This window comes from Osmerus eperlanus, chromosome 7 (genome assembly GCF_963692335.1).
Source record: "Osmerus eperlanus chromosome 7, fOsmEpe2.1, whole genome shotgun sequence".
NCBI classification, from domain to species: Eukaryota; Metazoa; Chordata; class Actinopteri; order Osmeriformes; family Osmeridae; genus Osmerus; species Osmerus eperlanus.
The window spans coordinates 14,974,371-14,998,445 of NC_085024.1; the positions used below are offsets into that span (position 1 = coordinate 14,974,371).

The 24,075-nt window shown below is 47.0% G+C and overlaps 2 protein-coding genes across 2 annotated transcripts; one reads left to right on the top strand and one right to left on the bottom strand.

The window, feature by feature from the left end:
• Positions 1-465: 465 nt before the first annotated feature.
• On the top strand, positions 466-3,413 carry si:dkey-29h14.10 (uncharacterized). Its single transcript, XM_062465156.1, has 6 exons — positions 466-712; positions 1,034-1,291; positions 1,420-1,452; positions 1,906-2,058; positions 2,386-2,585; positions 2,885-3,413. Exons 1-5 carry the CDS (start codon positions 571-573, stop codon positions 2,559-2,561), a joined length of 762 nt encoding a protein of 253 aa, XP_062321140.1. The 5' UTR covers positions 466-570; the 3' UTR covers positions 2,562-2,585; positions 2,885-3,413.
• spire1b (spire-type actin nucleation factor 1b) lies at positions 3,411-23,984 on the bottom strand. Its single transcript, XM_062465151.1, is given in 19 exon segments — positions 3,411-6,010; positions 6,264-6,604; positions 6,736-6,763; positions 6,937-7,007; positions 7,278-7,415; positions 8,623-8,765; positions 9,008-9,104; positions 9,196-9,392; positions 10,660-10,704; positions 12,966-13,095; positions 13,467-13,553; positions 13,751-13,915; positions 14,036-14,095; positions 14,097-14,114; positions 16,328-16,363; positions 16,366-16,455; positions 16,734-16,985; positions 21,039-21,067; positions 23,447-23,984. Coding segments are annotated over 19 exon segments (2,538 nt in total). The 5' UTR covers positions 23,802-23,984; the 3' UTR covers positions 3,411-5,754.
• Between the last annotated feature and the right edge of the window lie 91 nt (positions 23,985-24,075).

Consider the following 24,075-nt stretch of genomic DNA (forward strand, 5'->3'; position numbering starts at 1 on the left):
GAGAGAGAGAGAGAGAGAGAGAGAGAGAGAGAGAGAGAGAGAGAGAGAGAGAGAGAGAGAGAGAGAGAGAGAGAGAGAGAGAGAGAGAGAGAGAGAGAGAGGGAGAGAGAGAGTCAGCCAGCCCCAGCCTGCTATCCAGCTGCTTCGCGGATCAGGAAGTGAGCATGTTTATGGAGGGTTCCCTCCATGCTGCCCCCCGTGGTGGGTGGCAAATAAGGTCAAACCTGCGATCTTCTCTGTATCAACATCAACCACAAAAATCGGGGGGGGGGGGGGGGGGGAGTTGGCAGCCCTGCTGTTTACTGCTGTTTTAACTATTTAGGCATACTGTATGTTGCCTGTCATCCAATGCACAAGACAAAGTGAAACTAAAAACACCACAAACATTTCGAACTGAAATGCAAGGGAATCCACCTAGGAAAATTCCCTAACTAGTTGTTTAGAACAGTCCCAAAAACGGATCTGAAGTCGGTTGTCTCATTACATCTCTGAAAGGATGCTTAACATAATCAAAAGTAGCAAACAGATTCTAGACCCTGATATCGATATGTACTATAGAAATTCGTACGCATGCGTAAAATAACGGAAATTTGGCAGGTCGTGCTTACCTATTGTAATTCTGAGTCCGAATCTGTCACGTCTCAGAGATGTTTGATACATATTTCGGAGCCAGCAATGATACACAATAATAAAGAACAGGCTGCATTATCAGGTAAGAACCTTTACTTTTAGACATTAGAAATGACTGGTCAAAATGCGAACAACATTTTTTCTTAAACCGCGTTCACCGGATTGAATTAGTTTGGTCACACACTATTGGATTGAATTAGCCATGGTCACACAGGAAGATGCCTAAGAATATCGTCGGAATATCTTACTATAAGCCTATACGTTGCAAGTTTTATTCTGAATTTTTTGTACGCAACCGAATGTAGGCCGTTTATAATATCACACTCAGTTTAATAAACTTGGGCAGCGGATACTTTAAACTTTTACTCTCCTGCTACTCTTCCCCTCGACCTCTCCATGACAGACAAACGCTTGAGACTGCAGTCCTTCGCTCTCAGTCGGCGTCTGTCGGCCTCGGTGGTGGAGCGGGTGTCCGGAAGCCTGAGGAGCTCCGGTACCATCACAGAGATGGAGAGGCAGGTGATTGTGTCGCAGCCAACAGTCATACAGAAATCCATGAAGCTGATGCAGATAGTCATCAGCAAGGGATGCAACGCCTGTGAGCTCTTCTACAGCTGTCTGGATGTGTGTGACTCCCCCATCTTCGAAGGCCCAGATCCAGGTAAGTGTTTTGTGTGTGTGTGTGTGTGTGCACATATGTGTGTATTACTGTAAGAGCCTGAGTTTGTGATCACAGCTGAAGTGAGCCATACATATTGGCTACATGTTAATTATGCCTCTCTCCTCCAGCTCATCTCTCGTTGGAAAACTCTCCAGTGCCAGGTGAGCTGAGATGACAGAGACACACACTATGTGGAACTTTCACCGTGCAAAGTGTACAAGGCTCATATGTCTTTTGCTTTCCACACCCACTGTGTAAAAACCCCTGGCTGATGCAATGTTGATGCTGTGTGGGGTTTTTAGAGCGTGATCAAAACTCACATGAGGAAGTTTCAGAGTGAACTTTCACAGCAGCGTCACTTCCTTTTCTTTAGAATTCATCCTCTTTACGTTTTAACCCTTTTAACACTATACAGTACAACAGGCCATAATCATGTTTTAACCTGTTACCCCGACTAGACCAATCAACCAAGAATTGTGTGTTTAACTACTCCAAAATAGTTCCTGTAGAACCTAACAAGGTTCTACTTCAACCGCTCTTCCACTGTTACAAATTGTTCTATATGTCTAGCTGTCTTTAATACACTCCCTGTTCTCTGTCCCTGTGTTCGCCAGAGAGAGATGACCCTACCCCCACCTACATCATCAACATCCAGAACTCCACCCTGAGCCACTGCATCATCGGGAGCGGGAACCACCAGGATGTGTTGGTAGAACAGCAGCCCCTGCTGGGGCCCAAGCTGCCCGTTCCTGGGCAGCTTGCCCCTGGTAAGTGCGGGTCATACAGTGTAGAATGAGGAACGCCTTCTGCTTGTGCTCAGCTCATGTCTCTCCAACACCCACCCACCTCTCATGCCTTCTCTTATTTAGGAAGGAGTTACATTGATTTACATCTCATTGACCTGCCGGCATCTCACCGGACTGGGATTTACTTGTTCTCATAACCCTTTTTGTCTTTTTTTTGTCCTTGCACTGCATGTTTATTGGTATGCATCATCAGACCAAAGATAATTCCTTGTATGTGAAAAACGACGTGGAAATAAACCTGTTTTTGATTCATATCGATTTTTTCTACTGTGTATATTTTCTCACCAGGGTGCAATTGCAGCTGTGGCCACCAGATGGGGCTGCAGACTACACCACCAGAGTCACAGGGAGTCGAGGTGCAGAGCTGTAGCGTGCAGTATGTCATCATTGGAGACAACAACACCATGGAGGTCAACCACACTCAGTCAACAGTCGAGGAGGACTCGGACATACTGGAGGACTGATTACTGTGTGGTTCACTAACTGAGGTTGGAACAATATATTGTTTATATAGCAATATTATGTTGTCAATCATGTCACCACAGTATTGAAACAGCACTTGCCAGCACTTCTCCTGGACCTGAGTGCAGCATTCGACACTGTTGATCATGAAATTCTTCTGGAGTGTATTGAGAACTTTGTGGGGATAGATTGTATCCATCTGACAGATCACAAATTGTCCAGTATGATGGCCTTTCATCAAGGAGCTCCATTGTAAAATTTGGATTACCACAGGGTTCTGTCTTCGGCCTTCTGTTTATTTTTTTGCTCTACATGCTGCGTCTAGGAAACATCATTCAAAGCTCCGGAGAAAATTTTCATTGCTGCGCAGATGACACTCAATTATACATGTCGCTGAAACCTGGACAACTACCACACACTCTTGAAACATGTGTCTCTGTGATAAGAACATGGATGACAGCCGATTTCCTACTTCTAAACTCGGATGAAAAAGGTGCTAATTGTAGGACCTAAAAGACGGACTAGAACCAGAAAATACAACCATATAACATCTACTCTCGCTTCTCTGCACGGGCTCCCAATCCAAGCCAGAGCTGATTTCATAGTCCTACTACTAACCTACAAATCAATCCATGGACTTACCTATCGGGTACCCTCGCACCCTATCAACCAATGAGGACACTACGATCCCAAAACGTTGGTTATCTGGTGGTTCCCAAAATCAACAAAAAAACAACATTTAAAGCTATATTTAAAACCTTTTTGTTTTTTTAGTTTAGTTTATTCAGATGCTAAAGTGTGTTTTGTATGTCTGTATTTGCATTATACAAATGAGTTACCAATAAAGACTGAAGATGTTTAGCATTACACGTTTATTGTTGGTTAGTCTTCCTCTGATCTGTTAGGATCTCAGTAGGGATTTACAGCTGGAAGGTAGGACAGCCCATAGATACTAGGTGCAGTACACAGCAGGTCATGCATGATACTGCTGTCACATTAGGGGGTTTCTGGTATGCATTATACTATCAAACTGTCTTTTTTTTAACTTGTTGAAGCCTGTGCGAGAGATTTTCTCAACTAGGGTTTTTTACACTGTCTAGAGTTCAAGACAACATCATCCTGTTTGATGAACACAGTAGAGAGACCGTACACAGCATGGTGATGATTATGGCTGGGTCACGATTAGATTCCTCACATAATATGATAATGAAAAAAGGCAGTGTGTTTAAGGCAGATTAACAGACTGGCTTATCATCATACTGTATAGAGACACTTTCATGGACACATCCTGAACTCCCAAAATATGCCTTATTCTTACTCAAAACTGTACAGAAAGTTGTCAATGCAGGATGTAAATACAACTTCATGAAGGCATTATTTAGAGGCTTTGAGTTGAACGGCATAAATAGCATTGTTAGGCTTCTGTGCCACCAATACAACTAAAAAGGGGATAATTTCACAAACCAAAACAGCTAATATAGAAGCTTTTGATCGTTATATTTACCTAACATTACTATGAAGCTGAAACAACTCTGCAAATCATTACATGAGATGATTATATCCAGAACATCTGATGCTATTTTTTCTTTAACAACCGCGAATATTTAACTTCCTAACAAAAGAAAAATATGAAGCATATGACAACACAAGTATCTAAAAGAAGTTGGAGAATGGCTTCATAAGATGAGTATATTTTCCTGGGACAAAGTTAGTTTTGGGTTTGTATTTCTGAGGAGCGATTGTGGCGATAGAGATGCTTCTTGGTTTGATTGCTGTGAAGCACATGTCAGGAATTGAAAATCACAAGTAGGATGATATAGATTGCAAACACTGGAATAGCAGGATGAGTAAGACTGGTCAGAAGAGAATGACAGAATGACCAGGATGACTTAACTCTCCAGTATCGAAAACCTTGTTTATAATTACACGGCTTGTTATACTCTCATCCAATATTTTATTTATTTATTCTATGTAATCCTTCTGGACACCTATGGGTGCTTTTGGTAATTTAAGTGAAACGCATTACAGGATTATTGTTTTATAGTAGCTGGTCCACATCAATGCTATGAAGGGTCTGTAAGATCCTGCTATGAACTACATACAACTGTGTACTGATCAACCACATCAGATAATGTAAAATTGTCTATTCATTTAGCAGACTGTCATCTTTTAAGTAGATAGCATGCTCAAAGACTGTTATTCCTGGTGCATCTTCTTTGCAAGACACGTTCGCAAGACTATTTAATATTTACACCGAAACATAGAAGACTTCTTTGGGTTTGAAACAGTTTAGAGTAGAGGAGTTATTTCTGCATGAAATCAGCAAACAGCAATCTGCTGTTGTGTTCTCAATGACATGGCATCCTCATTTGTCTTATAGTTTCATCGAAATAACTGTGAGGCCGAAAGCAGAATTCTACCACCACGCCAAATAACCTGAACAAGTCATTATCAACAAGACTTTCACCACAAATCTGACTCCTGAATCATGTACACACTCACACATACCAGTACATACATACCAATACAAAAATGTAACTCACAAAAAATAAAGATGTGGATGTTTCATTTCCTTTGACCAAGTCTACCCATTTGAGGCCACTCCAAATGTCTCACTCTTCAATTAAAAAAGTCTTAATTGAGGCATGTATCTTTGTCAGTCTGAGAATGCCGCTGCCTGAGGGATTGGAATGTGCATTTCTTAATCGTCATTCTTGTGCTCATGTGTTTTTCTGTGGGCGGGTAGGTCCCTCCAACATCTCAGGGGCTTACACCACTTTGCTGTGCTGTTGTAGAGGCCACAGCACTGACGAGGCAACCATTCTCATAGTAAGTTGCTTTCCTTTCTCATCCCTCTATGAAAACAATGTCCGAGTATTTACACGACAGAGGTACATCCTGTATAAAATTGGCTAATCCGTTTATCTGGAAGTACAGGTACTGTAGATGACGATCAGGACCCACACAACCACACCACACTGTCCACAGCCCTCCCAGATCCTAGCAACCCCCTCTGACTGGCATGGAAAGACAGTCAGTCCAAAATAGACGATGAGACCAGATCAAATGAGTTAGATCCAGTCTAAAGTTCAGTGTTGTGCCATATGAGCTGGAAGCAGCGAGAGGAGAGGAGAGCAAAGGAGAGGTGAGGAGGAGAGAAGAGAAAGAAGACAACCGAAGAGGAGAGGAGACGGTTCAGATCTCATTGATAGTCCTTTCAGAGGGGCGGTACTCCGAGGCCCCTTTGGGGGAGGACGTGTAGAACGATTGGGTCTTGCGTTTTAATCGAGCCCTCTTGGTGGCCAGCGATAGGCTATGCTTGCTGGAGGAAATGATTTCGGAGATGAACTTCTTGCAGTCAACGCACACCTCCATGGTGGCCCAGTCCTCCGTCAGCTCCGGGGGCAGCTCCAGCTCGTCACATGACTTGTCCCCTCCGTGCTTCGCCAACCTGAGAGGACGAGAGACAGGACAGTTAACTACATCAGTACGGACTCACTCGGGACGGTTCTTCTCAAGACGAACTCCGTCTACCGGGAGTGTGTACCAGTTAGCTCCAACTCTTTGTAAAACGTCATCTGAAGCTAGCAAAATTCATCGAATAGGAGATCTGGAGGTGCAACTCCAACGAAGCTGCAATCGTTCACCGTGTCAGCGTGTGAGCATTCAGTTGTGATGTAATGCTTCGCAGGGATGGGGCTTACTTGGACATGGTCTTCTGAAGGCTGGGACGATGGTGGCTGCTGGATGCTTTCTCAGCCTTGGGGACTGCTCCTCCTTTCCCTGCTCCTCCCCTTCCTACCCCTACCCCTGCTCCTCCCCTTCCTACTCCAACTCCTCCTCTTCCAGCTCCCCCTCTCCCAGCGTCTGCAGCTCCTCGGAGCGCTCCTCCTCCTGCTGCTCCTCCTCCTCCTGCTCCTCGTCCAGCTGCCGCCGATGACGCTCTCACGGCAGCCATGGCAGCCAGCCGGTCCCTGGGAAGGGTGTTGGTAGACCCCAAGGAATAGATAGGGAGGCTGGCGTAGGGCTTGGAGGGCAGACGCATCTGAGAGAAAGGGAGGGAGAGAGTTAGAGAAAGAGAGAGAGGGAGACAGAGATTGAGAAAGAGAGAGTCTTAAAATAAGAGTGTCAAGGACTAGCAACGTGTTGTGCATGTTGTCAATGACAATGACTCACCTTTTTACAGCACTGAGAACACACGGGCCTACAGAGAGAGACAGAGAAAGAGAGAGACGAGAGAGAAAGAGAGAGAGAGAGAATGTTGGAAAAGGAGTGAGGAGTGAAAGAAGAGAAGAGAAAACCGTTTCTTGTGAGAGAACACATTTAGGTGAGGAAAAGATGCCCCTCGCGTTCCCTGGCAGCGAGCCCAGGCCCTACCTTTTACAGAACTGGCAGGTGTAGGACCAGGTGAAGAAGGAGAAGCGTTTGGTTCTGCAGCAGAAGCAGAGCTGTGACGGAGAGAAGACGGCATGTGAGGAAAGCGGACACTCTCCGTGAAGAACTACACGGTCATCAGACTACATTAGGAGGGTTGAGTTCCCCCTGGGGCCACCTCTAGCCATATGTGGCTTCAATGACTGCATGTGACTGAACATGAAAAACACATCACATGGTATACCGTTATGTCAATGAGAAAACAGGAAGCTGCGTGTCAGTGTAGTATTTAGACGTGCGCAGGACAGTGTGATGGTTGTGTGTTGCAGCAGGCGAAGGCTGACCTTTCCCTTCTTCAGGGCGTTGTAAATGTCCTTGTACTGCTGGAACTTCTCCAGCTCTGCCTTCACCAGCACCTGTCTGATGTGCATCACTTCCTCCACTGTCAGAGATAGACACTCTACCGGGAAACAGAACTCCTCCTGTACACGTGCACACAAACACACACACACACACACAAACACACATTGTTACTATGACAACCCCTTGCTCCATACACTGGGCCCTTGTTACCAGTCCTTGTACACATATGCACACACACACACACACACAGCACCTTTTATTACACTCTCCCATGGCTCATGCTCCATTTGGGATGAAAACATCTCCTTTGTGCACACTGCCTCAGGGGGACAAAGCACAGGGAGCACTTAGTGCATCTTCAGCTGGACACAGGGCCAGAGAGAGGGCCGGAGAATAGCAACAACATTCTCCGGTAGACAATCCTGGATGGGCCAAACTTAAAGCTGCAGGACTTTTATCGAAATATGTATTTAGAAATATTTGGTGATAGCTAGCTAGACTGGCTACATGACGTTTGCAAGCATAGAAGCTACAGTTAAAACATAGACGCGATGAGCTGAAATGAACGAAAACGGTTAGTCGGTGTTCTGGAGAAATCATGGTCAGTAGCCAAAATATCAATTAAAGAGCTTTCTAACCAATCACATCAAGGCTGTGAAGCACTCTATCCAATCACACCAGAGTTCGGAGAGCTTTCCAACCAATCACATTTAAGATCGACTTATCTCTACCCAATCATCTCTACCCAATCACAGCTTTGGTCTGACTGATGATGTCTAGAGAAGCAGGAAGGAGTAGAGAGCAGATGGATACTCTAACTATGCCAGTGCGGACTGGGAGCGAGACTGGCAAACCTTGTCAGGTTTTCCTCCCGTGGCGCAAATGCCCCTGCAGAGGGCAAAGAGGGCCCATGCCGTACCCAACACAGAGGCTTCGAGAGGGGGGGAGCTCCACAGGAAGTGGAGGGTGGAGGGGGAGGGGCAGAGGAGAGAGACCCAGGCGGTTATCGTCCCGACCTGAACAGGAGAGGGGAGGCGTGTGGGAGAGAGAGAGAGGGTCGAGGGGGGGGTGAGAGTGGTAGGCGCGTTAAGAGTAAGGAGAGGTGAGGTGAGTCAGGAGCCTGAGGCCGGGATGACGCAGGGGGAGAGGAAGACAAGTCGTTTGGCTCCATTCAACTCCCCATGGAAATACTTACACTGCAGTGCTATCATTCCCTAAATGTTAATCATCATTCCTACCGCTGTCCAGTTTGCCCTGACGGAATCCATCTGCAGATAGGAGGTGACTAGCCTTGAACCCTCCACCCACTTCTCCTCCAGGACTCACCAGAGACTTGGAGCTCTGTCTCGACGGGGGCAGGAACTGACGGACGTTGGTGGGGGTCTCCTTCTCAATGGAGTGTCTCCGCTGGGGGGCCTGCCGCCTCTCTGGCTGGGGGGTGGAAGAGATGGGCAGGAACATGGGGGGGGCTGGGGGGGGGGGGGAGAGGAGGGTCACAAACAGACAGTTCAGAAAAGCTTGGTTGACCAGCTGTCCATTTATCAGGTCACGATATAAAGAATTGAAAGAGAAAACATGAAATAAAGTTCTCTAGTCGAGTGTATAGTGTCATTTGTTGTCATTTTCACATCACGTATTTATGTATGTATGTACTGCATGTGTGTTGTAGGCCTATGGTGTACGCTGGTCACCCAGCACGTTGGTCACTCACTCTTCCTGCCGAGTACAGACTCCGGGGACGTGTCGTCCACGGCGGAGGTGGCCACGCTGGAGCTGCTGGCCGACCTCCGACCCCCGACGGTCTCATCCTGGAGGACAGAAGAGGAGCGCTGTTGATGTTTCCCTGCAGCCTACGTCCTCTCACGTTCACACGAGACATGAAGGTTGAGGAACACTCACGTCATCCGAGTCGGAGCTGACTAGTTCCTCCAGACGGGGGGCCTTCAGGAGCCTCTTCCTCTGGGTCAAGCCCCCGGAGCCCCCTGGTGGCCCGCCAGCCATGGAGCCCACCCTGGGGCTGGAGTTTGCCGACAGGGAGCCGTTGGCCAGACACATGGTGCTGGACGTCTTCCGGGTCATCTCAGGGGTGAAGCCATCTACACGGAACGCCAGGAGAGAGCCAATCAGACATCAGGGGGAGGGACTGTGTGGCGGCGGAGAGGAGTAGAGAGAGGAGGGGGAGGAGGTGGGTGGGTGGGTGGGTGGGTGGTGGGTGGAGGCGTGACTGGGGAGGAGGAGGGAAGGGGGGAAGTGAGGGTGGGGGAGGAGTCGGGAGGGGAAGGGGAAGAGGAAGAGGGAGAGGGAGGGACGAGGAGTAGGGAGCAGGAGGGGGTGAGAGAGCGAGGAGCGGGATAAGTAGTTGAGTGAGGGGTAAGGAGTTGATTTGAGCGGCAGCACAAAAGCGGCAGGCTTGTGTTACGTAGAGAGCATGGAGCACCATGGATGACATGTTACCCCGTGAAACTCCTTTTCCAAGAGGAAGAGACACCTCCTGATCATACCCTATCCCTCTCTCCTCTCTTCTCCTGCCTCTCCTCGCTCCAACACTACTCAAAAAGAGCCTCTCGGAGAGATTTTAAACAGTTTCTGAGCCACTGCACTGATATCTCTCCACCTCTGTCTCCCTGTTGCACCACTGGTAGAAAATGTCACCCTTTTAGTAGAAAGTCTGATAAACCTCTGCAGCAGTCGGCTTGCAACCCACAGCTACTGGGCCAGTTAGAGAGAGGGCGGTAGAGAGACAGGGAGGGATACGGAAAGAGAGTGAGAGAGAGGGATGAAGAGAGTTACAGGGAGAAGAAAAAGAGAAACAGGATAGGGAGAGAAGACCGAAGGATTTAAGGTGTGATAAAGAGGGAGAGCAGGGTGAAGTGGAGGATAGGAGGGAGGGAGGGTGAAGAAGAAGAGAAACGAGCGCTAGTAACAGCCTATTATCAGCTGCAGAGGCAGATCGTAGATTTGTGGGGGCATTGAGACCATGCCAAGTTGTCTCAGTGACTCACTACCACACAGAGGAGAGGAGAGGAGAGGAGAGGAGAGGAGAGGAGAGAGGTGGAGAGAAGAGAAGAGAAGAGAAGAGGGGAGGAGGACTGGAAAAAAAACGAAGACAAAGGAAAGTAAATTAAAGCAGAGCGGTCATAGATGGCGGTAATGTTACCGTCTAATTTTGCCAGTCTCTACTACAGCCAAGACCAACCAGACCCAATCCCTTCACCTATACCTTCAAAAGCAGAGACACACTCCAGAGATTGCTCAGATCAAGGGAATAAGCATTAGTGCCCAGCCAGGTAGACAGACAGACAGAGCTTGGCCTTGTGTTAGATATGTCCCCAGGCCTTCCAAACCATGGCTGTCATACTTTACCTGTACGGAAAAGATCCTGGGGGGTACTGCGGCTGAGATAGGCACCTACAGAGAGTACATTGTCTTCAATATCACCGCTCACTGAGAGCTGTGTCTGGTTATATCATAGAACCCCACCAGACCTGGACCAATCACACGGATCCGTTAGTTACCTGTGTCATGTATCTGAAAGTGCTTGAGGTGTGCTTGATTCGTCTCACAGTCACTTACTGTACTTTCAATAGGTGCATTCGTGTCATTGAACGACATAAGATAAATCCAGTGCACATCATAAAGTACTTTGAAACGGAATCAGGTCTGACCATGACTGAGTCTGTCATCACTGGCTACAGTTCTTTAGAATAACTCCCATGGTGCAATGCATCTGCCCTTTAGATGATTCACAAACACAAACACACACACACAAAAGTAACCAGTATAATTTTGCTGTGAATGAGCATGAAGTGAGAGAGACCACTGTGTTGAGCCACACCGGTCTCTGAGAAACGCCAAGCACAGAGAGGTTTACCCAGGATGCACCAGGATGCCCCACATCATCACCACACTCTATTATTGGCTCTATTTAATTACAGTACTACATACTGAGCGAGTATATTACATAACACCCTCACCTTCACAAGAAAACAAAATGTGCCCCCTTATTATTTGGTCTACCTATTTGTTTCTGTCAGAAGAGTGATTCATGAAGGCTGTGTCCCACAGGTCTCACAAAGTATAGAGCTCATTATCTGAGGCGAGTATGTTCACTCCAGTGTTGAGCCAACCAGCGAGGTGACAGAGTCCATCTCCGGACCTCACTGTTCACAGCTCTGATTAAATCCTGCAGAGTCTCCCTCCCTGATGAAAGGAGCTTTTGTGTGAGGAATGCGATTCCCTAGAAAACCCAGAAGTGCGTTTAGGCACTAGGCAGTCAGCAGTGTGTGTTTGGTTACCGAGGGAGCTAATGGTGCTATGGTTAAGGTGGCAATCTCTCTGAAATTGAGCTGTTTTTGATCAATACTCTCTGCTCACCCCCTCACCTTTACCCCCCACCCCCACCTCCACCCCCCACACACACACACACACTCCCACTGGACCCCCTTCTGTGCTTGACAGTCCTCTTCTGGACCAGTGTTTGACAGGGTGTCACAAGCTCCGTCAACCGTCACCAACAACAACCACCAACCACAGAAGCATGAAATGTGTGTATATATCACTATGGCAGGTAGAGTGTGTGTGTGTTGCTAGGAAGAGCAGATGATCAACCACGACAGTGAGGTCAGAGGAAGACAAAAAGAGGGAGAGGGAGAGGGGGGGGGGGAGAAGCCAGGTAACCAGACAGATCTTTACCTGACGAGTCAAAACTGTAAGACATGCTAAGTGGCCGAATTACTGCGGGACAGAGAAACAGTGAGGACATTAAAGGGTTAGTGATCGTAATTAAAGGGTTAGTTACCGTAATTCAGTTGTAATGCTCAGTACCAGAGGATTTATAGAGGTTCGTTAGAAAAGCTCAGTGAATCGGCAGAGCTACACAGGGACATGTTATGCAAGCAGGAGGAGGAGGAGGAGGAGGAAGAGGGGTTTCTGCCAAAGTCTCTGGCAGCTGTCCAGAGAAAGAGTTGTACAGTATGTTCACTGAGTCAACATTATAAAAGCATCAAGGCCAGGTTGTGAAAGCAACACAGGGAATTCTCCAGAAGGTTTAGTTCCGTTAATCTCAGCAGGGTTAATACAGACACTTAGCATATAGAGTGAAAAGAACGACATAAGTTATTGTAAACTGCAGAAACGGTAGGCCAACCAAAACAGTGGCAGATCATGGCTTTGGTTGCAACAAAAAGGTGAATGGCTGCATTACAAGCTCAGTTGTAATGAGGAGGATGCTGCCTGATGGCACAGCCAGGAAGCAGAGTTCCACTGGATAGAACCATGGTTCTCATACTTGTCTGTAAGTATGGCATTGTGTGTGAAAGAGTTCGAGCGACTTAAACAGAGGGTTGGATAAAGAGACACTGAAAAAGAGAGCCTAAAGGAGAGAACATGCGTACGTGTGTGTGTGTGTGTGTGTGTGAGAAAGACAGAGAAAGACAGAGATAGGGACAGAGCAAGAGAGAGAGACAGAACTAGAGACACAGAGAGAAATAGACACAGAGAGAGAGACAAAGAGAGAGAGGAAAATGGAGAGTTGGACAGACAGAGAGAGAGAGAGAGAGAGAGAGATAGAGAGAGAGAGAGAGAGAGAGAGAGAGAGAGAGAGAGAGAGAGAGAGAGAGAGAGAGAGAGAGAGAGAGAGAGATGTGTGTGTGTGTGTGTGCGCGTCTCACCCAGCCTGCTTCTGCGTATCTCGTCAGGAGACACCGGTCTCAGTTTCCTCTCAGACTTGATCCCCTCCAGGATCCTCTCATGCAGGGTGGGAGGGGGTTGGGCCTGGGGCTTCAGCTTACGGGATGCAACCTGCACACACACACACGCACACACACACATACAAAAATACACAGACACAATCAGAATTACGACCACAGTCAGGCCAGTCCTATAACCTCCCATCCTAATTACATTGGGCCATGATAACTCATCTTACTGTCAATGAAGATCTCATCTTTCACACGCACAGGCGTGGACACGCACACATATCACTGCTGCATGTATAGGAATGCATATCTCATGTAGAGGAATACAAATTTACATATGCCAATGTCTGTTTATCACGAAAGATTTCTCAGGGTGACAGGAGGACTGAGGGCAAGGGGATCGAAGGAGGAAAGGAAGGAAAGAAGGAAGGAAGGAAGGACGGTGGGAGGGAAGACAGGAGAATCTTCACTCACAGGGTTGAGAGGAGGCCTGGAGCGAATGAAGTCCAGGATGACCTCATGGGCACTCTTCTTTAACTTCGGAGGGACGTCACCATTCACCTGAGAACAGGACACAACAATACACATGCACAGCCAGACACACACACACACAGTCAGACACACACAACAACACGCACACACACAAAGGGTTAACAGTGGTACCGTGTACGACGAACGAAACAGATCAGTCCCACGCCATCAGAAACCCCCACGGAAACTAAGTCCCAGCACGATGGTTCCTGGGCCCAGAGACCCACCATGACCTTGCGCAGCTTGTAGCGTTTGGAGCGGATGTCGTCCATCAGCATCTCGTACGGCGTCAGCTGGAACTCGATGGCGAGGGGGTTGTACTGGCGCTCATGCACCTTCTTCAGCTTGACGCCGTGTCGCAGGTCGCGCATCACCTGGACCCAGAACACCGCCTGGGGGGGGGGGGGGGGACAGAGGGGCATCATGGGTAAACAGAGCATCATGGGTAAACAGGGTCAGGGCAGGTGAACTGGCATGAGAGGAGAGTTGGTTAAGAAGGCTGTGCCACCCACCCAGTCATCATTCTGAAGCTCGTTCAGGTCTCTGCTAGGGTCCTCTGCTTGCTGTCGCCCCTTCCATCTTCTTCAGGTTCTAGAGAGAGAGAGAGAGAGAGACAGAGAGAGAGAGAGAGAGAGAGAGAGAGAGAGAGAGAGAGAGAGAGAGAGAGAGAGACATTAAGTAGAGAGAGAAAGAAGAGAGAGAGAGAGAGAGAGAGACATTAAGTAGAGAGAGAGCGAGAGTAAGTAGAGAGAGAGCGAGAGAGAGAGAGAGAGAGAGAGAGAGAGAGAGAGAGAGAGAGAGAGAGAGAGAGAGAGAGAGAGAGAGAGAGAGAGAGAGACATTAAGTAGAGAGAGAAAGAAGAGAGAGGCCACACACATTATCCATAACAATCTGCTTTTATGTGAACAAAAGACCACAGTTTTTGAGCAGGATAACCAGTGGGTCTCTTCATGTTGCTGGTTAATTACCCTCACTGATGACTGCAGCACTAGGGTGGACACTAACCCTGACACTCAGACACACCCACTGATCAATTACCAGCCAATCAATGACTGGCTAACAGGGCTCGTTTACATGCCGACACTGCCAGGTGGTCTGTGTCACAGTGCCCCTGGCCATCTTCTGGTCTGTATCCAGTTCAATTGACTGTATCAATATCAACATAAATGCCTTTTATTGTCATTGCACAACTCAATTGTACAACAAAATTCTATGATTTCAATTGAGTAATTATATAAGGGAAATGTTGCTATTAAAGTACATGTTATAGGATGTGAAGACGGAGGAAGTATAGGGTCTACAGAGTGGCACTGTAGGGCACCAGAACAGAAGACCTAACAGCCTGTAGTCTGGAATGCGAGTGACGAGAGAAAATACGTTCTGTTCTGTTCTCACAACTCTGTTTTTCAAAACCAACAAAAGGCCTAAGAGAGAGAAGTCAAATGTAAATCAGCAGGAACAGACTATCTGTCTGCCCAGTGAGAAGCCCCCTGCTATCTCTCTCTCTTTCACTCTCTCTCTCTCTCTCTCTCTCTCTCTCTCTCTCTCTCTCTCTCTCTCTCTCTCTCTCTCTCTCTCTCTCTCTCACTCAGTCTCTCTCTCTCTCTTTCTCTCTCTCTCTCTCTCTCTCTCTCTCTTACTCTTTCTCTCACTCCCAGGCACTGTTGTCTCCCCAGTCTGTCAGGCAGGACTGTGGACCTCCGGTCATTAGCTGGTGCTTAAGCCTTCCCTGGCAGCCTGTTCTGTGAGAAACAGAGACTGAATAGACTGGCTTGCATTCCCTCTGACTGAGGCCCTCTGTGTGGGTGTTTGTGCATGTGTATGTGTGTGTGGAGAGTAGAGTAGAGTAGAGTAGAGTAGGGTAGATAGGGGTTCTTAGCATCTTAGCAGTGCATTTCTGGCAACGGATAGCCTGTGGGACAACGCATCCTTAATATGCACTCTTACTCACTCACACACATACACATACACATAAGTTCACCCCTGAGCACTGACCTTGCCTAGTCCTGACCAGGGTTTCCCTCCACACACACAGACGTGCACAACATGTTATACCTCTCCTTAAGATGAAAAGCCACTCTCTGTTGTAACACTGAGTAACTACATAACTAGCTAAATCCGTTTGCACCCCTGGTATTGAAACACACACACAGACACACACACACACACACACACATACACACACCCCAGTAACAGAGAGGGGGATCCACAGGGAATAGCATCAAACTCCCTCTTCGGTTCATAGGAACAACAGCAGCTGAGCTTAAAAGGCCCCCAGAGCAAACCCATCTCAAATATCTACTGTTACGTTCTTTGATTACATTCTCACTTGGTTCTTTGAGAGTTAGGAAAACTAGGCTTATAGTACGTTACATCCTCATCATACATATATGGTGTATGAGGATGGAGAATAAGCCTTGCACACAACTGCCCTACAACTGTGATCCTGCAGTGGCGGTGACACTGAGGGATGCTGGGTAAGGCAGACGTCTCACATGATCCTGAAACAGTACGATAACAACACAAGACTCAGAAGGAACAATCCCATAATCCCCTGGGGAATGCAGACGGGTCGAAAACAGAACCATCTTCGGAACCACAGAAGCAGCACCACAGACTGGACTAATCTACAGGGATTCATATGACGGTACAGCACCACAGACGTGACTAATCTACAGGGATTCAGATGACGGTACAGCAACACAGACGTGACTAATCTACAGGGATTCAGATGACAGTACAGCACCACAGACTGGACTCATCTGCAGGGATTCAGACGATTCAGATGATTCAGATGACGGTACCTCTTTGGCACTCCTGATCTTCTCCAGGAAAAGGTGCGCAGCTCCCTGGTCTCAGCGTAGAGCGCTCGGCACACGGCCTGGTAGTGGACGGGGGCGTCGGCCGGGCTGGGGAGGTGGGACGTGCACATCTACCAGGACCAGAGAGAGAGGCATAGAGAGAGATACAAAGAGAGAGAGAGAGAGAGAGAGAGAGAGAGAGGGAAAGAGAGAGAGAGAGAGAGAGAGAGAGAGAGAGAGAGAGAGAGAGAGAGAGAGAGAGAGAGAGAGAGAGAGAGAGAGAGAGAGAGAGAGAGAGAGAGAGAGAGAGAGAGAGAGAGAGAGAGAGAGAAAGAAAGAAAGAAAGAGATTAGAATGGTACCATCATCTCAACCTAATCCCATCTTCAACTGTTTTGCGAAGCACCTACCCTGAGGATGTGGCGGTAGCCCCGGGTGCTGCAGAGGGTGACACCGTCGGCATCCTCGCCCTCCTCCTCTTCCTCGGTGGCCTCGTAGCCCTCGTCGGGGCAGGCCTCGCTCTCCGCCTCGCGCTCCGCCTCCCCCATGTTGGTCATCATGTCGATGAGCTGCTCCAGCGGCGGGCTCAGCTCGCGCTCCTCGTTCTCCTTCAGCCCGAAGTCCAGAGCTTTGTAGATCATGATGCCCAGAGACTCGATCACCTGCAGGGTCACACACAGCCATGATGAGGGCCCTGTTCATGCACCTCCAGGTCTGTTCACATACCTGGGCGACTATCACTATGTTTATGGCTGATACTATGCTAGTTTGACTGTTACTTACGTTCTTCTAAGTTGATACATAGGTGAGACGGCTATCTTATTGAAACATGACTCACGTTTTTTTACATCTGAAGGACATAACATAACATAGATCCATTCTTTTGAATAGCAATGTTTAGCTGGATTTTTTATTATTTGTCATTGTCTAGTACTAATCGTCTGGTAATTTGTCGGAAAACAAGAATAAACATGTATTTGTGAGTGGGTTATGTAATATAATCTGCGTTGGTGCTGCAGCAGAGCATTGGAATCCACCAGAGTGGACAGTCATCCAACGAGAGGGTGAGGTGAGGGGTTATTATGTCATGTTCCCTCTGTCATGCATGGAAAACCACAGATACTCCTTCTCCCTGGTAAACCCTGCTGGCAGAGCATTCCTATTCACTTCATACACAAAGGCGGCCCTATGCCTGTCACCCTCCAGGCTGCTCCCGTCTCCAGCCTTTGTTTTCCCGGTATCATCCACCTTCCCTACACGTCTGAAAAGATGTGGTTCCATTTGAACGAAACTATGTTTTTACATAAAATTACAAAAAATTACATGTAAAATCTCACTTGACACATGTGGTGAAAGGTGAACATGGTGGACAGGTGTTGGGTTCTCTGACATGCTGGTTCTCAGTACTCCATGGGCTTTGACATTATCCAATACCATATATGCTATACCAACATATACTTTAACACTGGTGTGAAAAAATCCTGGGTTTAAGAACTGGATATTAGACTTAATAAGGATAAATAGTGTAATTCACCATGGACTGGTTGGTGTCTTAGTAATGAACACAAAGTAGAATTAAACTCCTACAGCAGATACAGGACACTACTGAGAGCTGTGTCATAGGAGCAGAGGGGATTCAAACAGGCCCAGAGGGCCAGAACTAGTCAGGCATTAATCCAGCAGAGCAGTGCTGATATCCATCCACATTCTGCAAGGCCTATTGAGAATATTCAAGATCAGCACAAACAGGTTTTAAGGAATTAAAAGATTTGAGGAAATTAGGAGGTTTAACTGCAATACTTCCTCTTCAGTGGTATGAAAGGAAAGAGGTCATAAGAGGTCAAGAAAATGGTAAACAGGAAGTGGAGTCCTTATATCTTTTCCTTGACAGGAATAGTACAGGAAGATACCTGCTTCTCCACTCCCACAATTTATGAAGTACAGAAACACCACAGTTATTACCATATTATACGCTCCATTATAAACGACTTAAACTAAACTCATTAATGTGTTGTTTAATCCATTGTTTAATCCATGTAGTAATTCATTGTGAAGAGAGAGAGAGAGTTGTAACAGTGGAGGCTGGTAATTGTGTAAGCTCTGCAGATGAGCCAGAAAGACAGGACCAGATGAACGACAGACAGATGAATGAGAAAATGCAGACCAGGACAGAACTGCTGTCTCAGATGATCCCAGACACCCTCTCTGTGTAGGTTACATTACCCTGCCACCCCTATCCTTACCATTCCTACCCCTACCCCCCCTGACACCCCTGCCACTCCTACCCCTGCCAGCTCAGCCCGCGACCCCGAAAACTGCATGGTCCAGATTAAAACGGGTGAAAAGAAAATGATACCATAATGTTGGTGAGGTGTGTGTCTGGCGTAAACACGTGAAGAGAGACACAGGTACTCTGTCATTTAGCAAGCCTTTTTTCACTGCTTTCAGAGGACTTTCTTATGTCTCGTATGTCTGTTAAATGGACTGACTTCCTTGATACTTCATAAAGTATTAAAGAAATCTCAAACATTGACCAGTGATAACCCAAAAAGCATGAGGGCTGGAGACAGAGCTTGACCCTTTGACCTCTCTCAGTCATATGACCTAGGGCCTGCTTTGTTTAAGCTATCTGCATACCAGACAGACCAAACACTGATCTCACTCAACCATAAACACGCACTAAAACAAAACTCCAAAGTCCAATAGAGTGCTTGTTTACATTAAACACTGAATCTGATCATTAAAACTGTTAGCCTTTAATCCCCCCTCCAAACTTCAAAGGCAGACATTAAGTAACCAATCACCCTGAAGAGTTCAATGTTGCCTGGAGGCCCAGGGGCGGATGGAAGCCTAATCCACCTCTAGAGACGGGCCGTCATGAGACCAGAGAGGTCTGACAAAGCCTGGGGGAGAGAGAGAGAGGGAGAGAGAGAGAGAGAGAGAGAGAGAGGGCAGAAAGGGAGAGAAAAAGAGAAAGGGAGAGAGAGCGAGAAAGATTGTAGCATCACTGCTTCCTTATTGACATGCTGAACACACTCGCTGTCGACCAGAGAGCATCATCTGACTTTCCAGTCCAATGTTCCCCTCCGACACAGTGCTCATCTTGGCAGACTTAACACAGAGTTAACGCCTCTCTGGCCATGCAGGGATGACACACGCCAACATGGACCGTGAGATCTCCTCTCCTCGACGTTTGCCACAGCCTGGGCTGCCTGAGCATGCCGCTATAATGGATACAAGGCTGTACAGCCAGTCTACTGGTTTCTGTCACGCTTCCATAAGGAGCCCAGTTTAACATGAGGGTTCTGGGCATGGCTATGGTCACTTACACAACTATTTGGAAGCCCATTCACAAAAACAAGCTGAAGAGCATTTTACATTTGACCACTGAGAGGTTGGCATTGCATAGATATTTTTGGTGGGAACAGCAAACCAAAACAGACCCAGAGAGGGTCAGGGGTTCCTGGATACAGGTCAAGGTGGACCCCGTCCATCCAGACTTGGTGTGAAAGACCCCATGAACAACTGGTGTGCTTCCCTGTCTACATCCAGCCTCTCACCACACTCTGCAGCATGAGAACTCATCTCACTGGCTGGCCGCAAAGCTCCTTAGCAGGGATTTGTCAATGCAGTTTCAGATTCTCTAGCTCTGCAGTAAACACTGCTCACAGCCTGCATGGATGTGCGTGTGTGTGTGTGTGTGTGTGTGTGTGTGTGTGTGTGTGTGTGTGTGTGTGTGTGTGTGTGTGTGTGAGAGTGTGGGTGTTCTTTTCTTTTGCCATCTGCTCCCACAGTTACATTACGCGACAATCGACCACATTTTCCCACAGCACACCCGACCCTGCGTAGACTGACCATTGGCCCAGAAAGATTATTATAAAGTAAATCCCCCTATCTCTACATGTCTTAAAAATAGATATTCTAGTTTTTCCTCTGTCTGAACATAGAACATAAAAGTGGTGATTACATACTGCAGGGGTTATGGGGTATTGCTTGGAAAGGACATGACACATTTCCATGGCACGTCAAATCAGGCCTTAAATGTCACCCAGCTTCAGCAGCATCGAAACCAGGCCTTGGCAGAGTGGCCTTCAGCCTGCGTGTGAGCCCAGCTGGGGGGCCCGAGGCTGGGCTAGCGGGAGGCTATATAGGCCAGGCAGCCACACCGGAGAGACACAACCTAATAACAGACTGGTAATGTCAGACCTCACGAAATATGCTGTAAACTGTAACCATCAGAACGGGTTGTAAAAAAAAAAACGAACAAAAAACCGCAGAACAGAATCCCCTCCGTCTTGTGTGCAGTGGCTGCAGGGACAGTCACTCTAGACAGACACTCTGCTTTAAGTCATCTGGCCTCACTAGAGTGTCTTCAGAGGGGGTGTGGCCTGTCCATAACAAACCATTTCCTGTCAGGTAAGGAGGAGCACAGGTGACACACAGTGCTGTCAGCATACCCAGCCTGTTTGACAGGCGGCTACAGGCACCAGGGAGACTCCTCCGCCGCCTGAGTTGAAGAACTCCACAATGTTAACTCTGTCGTTCTCATGCTGACTGGAACTGGTTGGGTTAGTGGGGATTCATCGGGCTAGTCTCTTCATGTTGGAAACACCCTCCTGAACACACAGCTTCTGAATCACACGAGGTAAACCAGAACGGATAAACCTGAGTCGACGCCAAAGGTAAATAAACGTTCACACAGTTACACCACTCACCTCTGTTGATGTGCAGAGGCTGTATTTACCTGTTAAGAGAAGAAAACGAGGATTAATTATGATTATTTCGTCATCGACAGCAAAATATAGCAAAGTGGATAAGTGATTAAACATGATGAGAAACTCAGAAACTGGTGTGAACGTTCCTCTCCCTCGGGTCAACAGAGATGTTGAGTTGCAGAGTAAACACAGTACTGTACTCTCCAACCTCGGCCGCCTGGAAGGCCTAATGATCACATGGTCCTATCTCTCCTCATCTTACGTCGCCTTCCTCCTGATGAAGGCATCCTCCAGACTCCCTCACAGGAAGTAGGTCACAGTTAATGAAAGATATTCTTCATTTCCCCCCCTGGGTTTGTGGCATGTGATTGGTGTTGACACTGCATGCCTGCGTCAGGCCGACATACGCCAGCCATGAGGCATCAATACAGCTCATTCACTGAGGCAACGATGGATGTTCCACTGAGCCACACTACGGTCATAAAGTAACATGACCATGCAGACAGATAGGTGGGCTTGCATCCTACAAACACTGCATTGTGTTGTCATATGGCACAATATGACAAAACACGGCGAGGTACTTGTGAGCACTAGAGAAGGGGCATCGCAGTGTGAAAGTACGCTGTCATTGATGCTAAGAGGCATCTATTTGTTTCTTTGAATGGCCAGTTCACGAGAGATTCTTTGGAGAACCCTGAGGAAAAATATTCTTTTTGGAACTAAAAACTCTTTCGGCATCATGCTGTAGCACCCTTTTCAGTTCTAATTAGAACCTTTCTTTGTGAGGGTGTGTGTAGCACATCACACCCTTTCAAGACTCATGTGTGAATCCCTTCTGTGCATGTGCTCAACCTCTAGCACAGATCAAACGAGAAATGGATTCTGGATTCAAAAGAGAACTGGTTTCAATCGCCTGTTCTGGACACGCTCAACACTCAACTTCCAATAAAAAATGCTCCACTCCCTAAAGCTGATTAACCCTCGTGCTGCCTTCGGGTCACATGACCCAAAGGTTCATAACGAACCATCGTTGTGTTTACCCAATTTTACCCAATACAAAAACAAATTAAAATAATTTTCTTTTAACCTTTGCAATGTGGGGGGTCTGAGACAGCCTAGCTGTTAAAAGAAAATGCTTCACTTTGTCTTTGTATGCGGTAAATCTGTCGCAATACGAAGGTGGGTCACAATGACTGATGGGTCAGAATGACCCGAAGATAACACAAGGGTTAAGGGGATTGTATAGACAGTAAAGGCCAAACCCATTGACTCAGCCCTGCACTATGAAGTGCATAACCCAGTAAAGAGCAACATACACAGCTCCCATGGGGTAGATAGGTTAGGCCTAATAGATAGTCCATCAACAGGATGATGCTGACAGGCATAACATAGGCTACCTATACACTGTACCTATACACTGTACTCTTATGCTTTACTTCCAAGACAAGCAGGTGAGATTACAGTACACAGTCAAAAGAATGTGATGCAACCAATGATGCATTGCCAAGAAGAGAAAGCTAATACACATACCGTGCAGAAACACACACCACGTGCCAGCTAAACACTATACGGAGTGACAGCAAACAACGTCAACAGTTCACCTGACCCCCCCCCCCACACACACACACACACACACACACACACACACACACACACACACACACACATATAGGTCTAGCAGATGTCCCAGAATATCTAGGTTGTGTGCTTTTTGAGCCACGGGAAGACTGAGTGTGCCTTTGGTGTCAACTACCAAACAAAACACGTTCACCTACGACAGGATATTTCTGCCACTTGACTGACGCAAACACACTGAGTCAAATAATGGACCGTCACAGATTTCAAGGTTCCATCCGACTTCTGTGATTAGTGTGATATCATATGATGATGACTTGATCACGGAGCGTATGCACGCCATTGTAAACAGTATTGAGAACACTCCCTCAACATCATGGCCATACTGGTCACAGCTGGTGTCTTCGGCAAAAGCCAAAGCTCTCCATTGTTTTATTATGCTTGAAGGAAAACTGACAACCTTGGAGTGGACTCTTGGGAGGGCATTGTCAAGAACACGTTTAAGAATAGCCAAGTCATGTATATTTACGAATGTTTATATCGCTTTTCTGGTCCAAATTTAAACACCTCATATTAAGGCTTCCACTATATCGATATAACATGGACCCAATTATTCGATTCAAAATACTTCTTTATGCCCAGGATAAATGAAATGTAGCATGGAAAAGGTGATCTTGCTTTGCATAAAAGCAATGTGTGGAGGCCAAAATCACCAGCGTTTTTCATTTTAACATCACATTGTTTATTTTATATTCATGTTGATATAGCCTATACTCGGATGCAATGTAAAACACAATACCGATGTATATCATAAATAAAAATTGTGTTATTACGTTGTATCTGCGTACCTGCGCTTCCTTCATACTGTATAGAAACAGCCCCGTCTCTCTGAATCCTCACATCCCGTGGTCCTTCCACCCTTTTCGCATAATCCACCACAGATGCACCGGCGGCGGAGGTAGAATTTCTCCTTCCATGTCCCTGCGCCAACGATCGGCAGCACTGATAGCACACTGCCCAAGCTTGCTCCTCGTTGATCGGTTGGTTATATAGCATTAAAATCTCCTCCAGAGACAGTTCGTCTCCTTCTTGTCGTCCATCCATCTTTGCCAGCCCGGGATACGGACCATCCTGCTGGACCGCAGGGTCTATCAGTTCTCCCTCGTCCGCATCTCCTTGCTTAGCCATCCTTTCATCCTATCGTCCGAGAGGAGCCAATGACGAAAACAGATCCGGGAGAACAAGGAGGATATCAGAATAGCAACTTGAAGACATTTGGGAAAAAATACGTTTTCCTCAAATCTCAACAGTGTTGGCTTGTACGACACAATAATGATTATTTCGTCCGTCCAAGACCGACGCCTTGCAGTGTTATGGGTACCAGCCAGTCATATGACTATTTATTTGCATGGTCTAAAAGCCAGTCAAGTTCCGGGCCAACTAGAGAATAAATAGATCATGA

Coding starts and splice junctions, on each gene's coding strand:
- si:dkey-29h14.10 (XM_062465156.1), top strand. CDS start 571: ATGCGTAAAATAACGGAAATTTGGCAGGTCGTGCTTACCTATTGTAAT. Junction 713..1,033: donor AGAACAGGCTGCATTATCAG/GTAAGAACCTTT, acceptor TCTCCATGACAG/ACAAACGCTTGAGACTGCAG. Junction 1,292..1,419: donor CTTCGAAGGCCCAGATCCAG/GTAAGTGTTTTG, acceptor TCTCTCCTCCAG/CTCATCTCTCGTTGGAAAAC.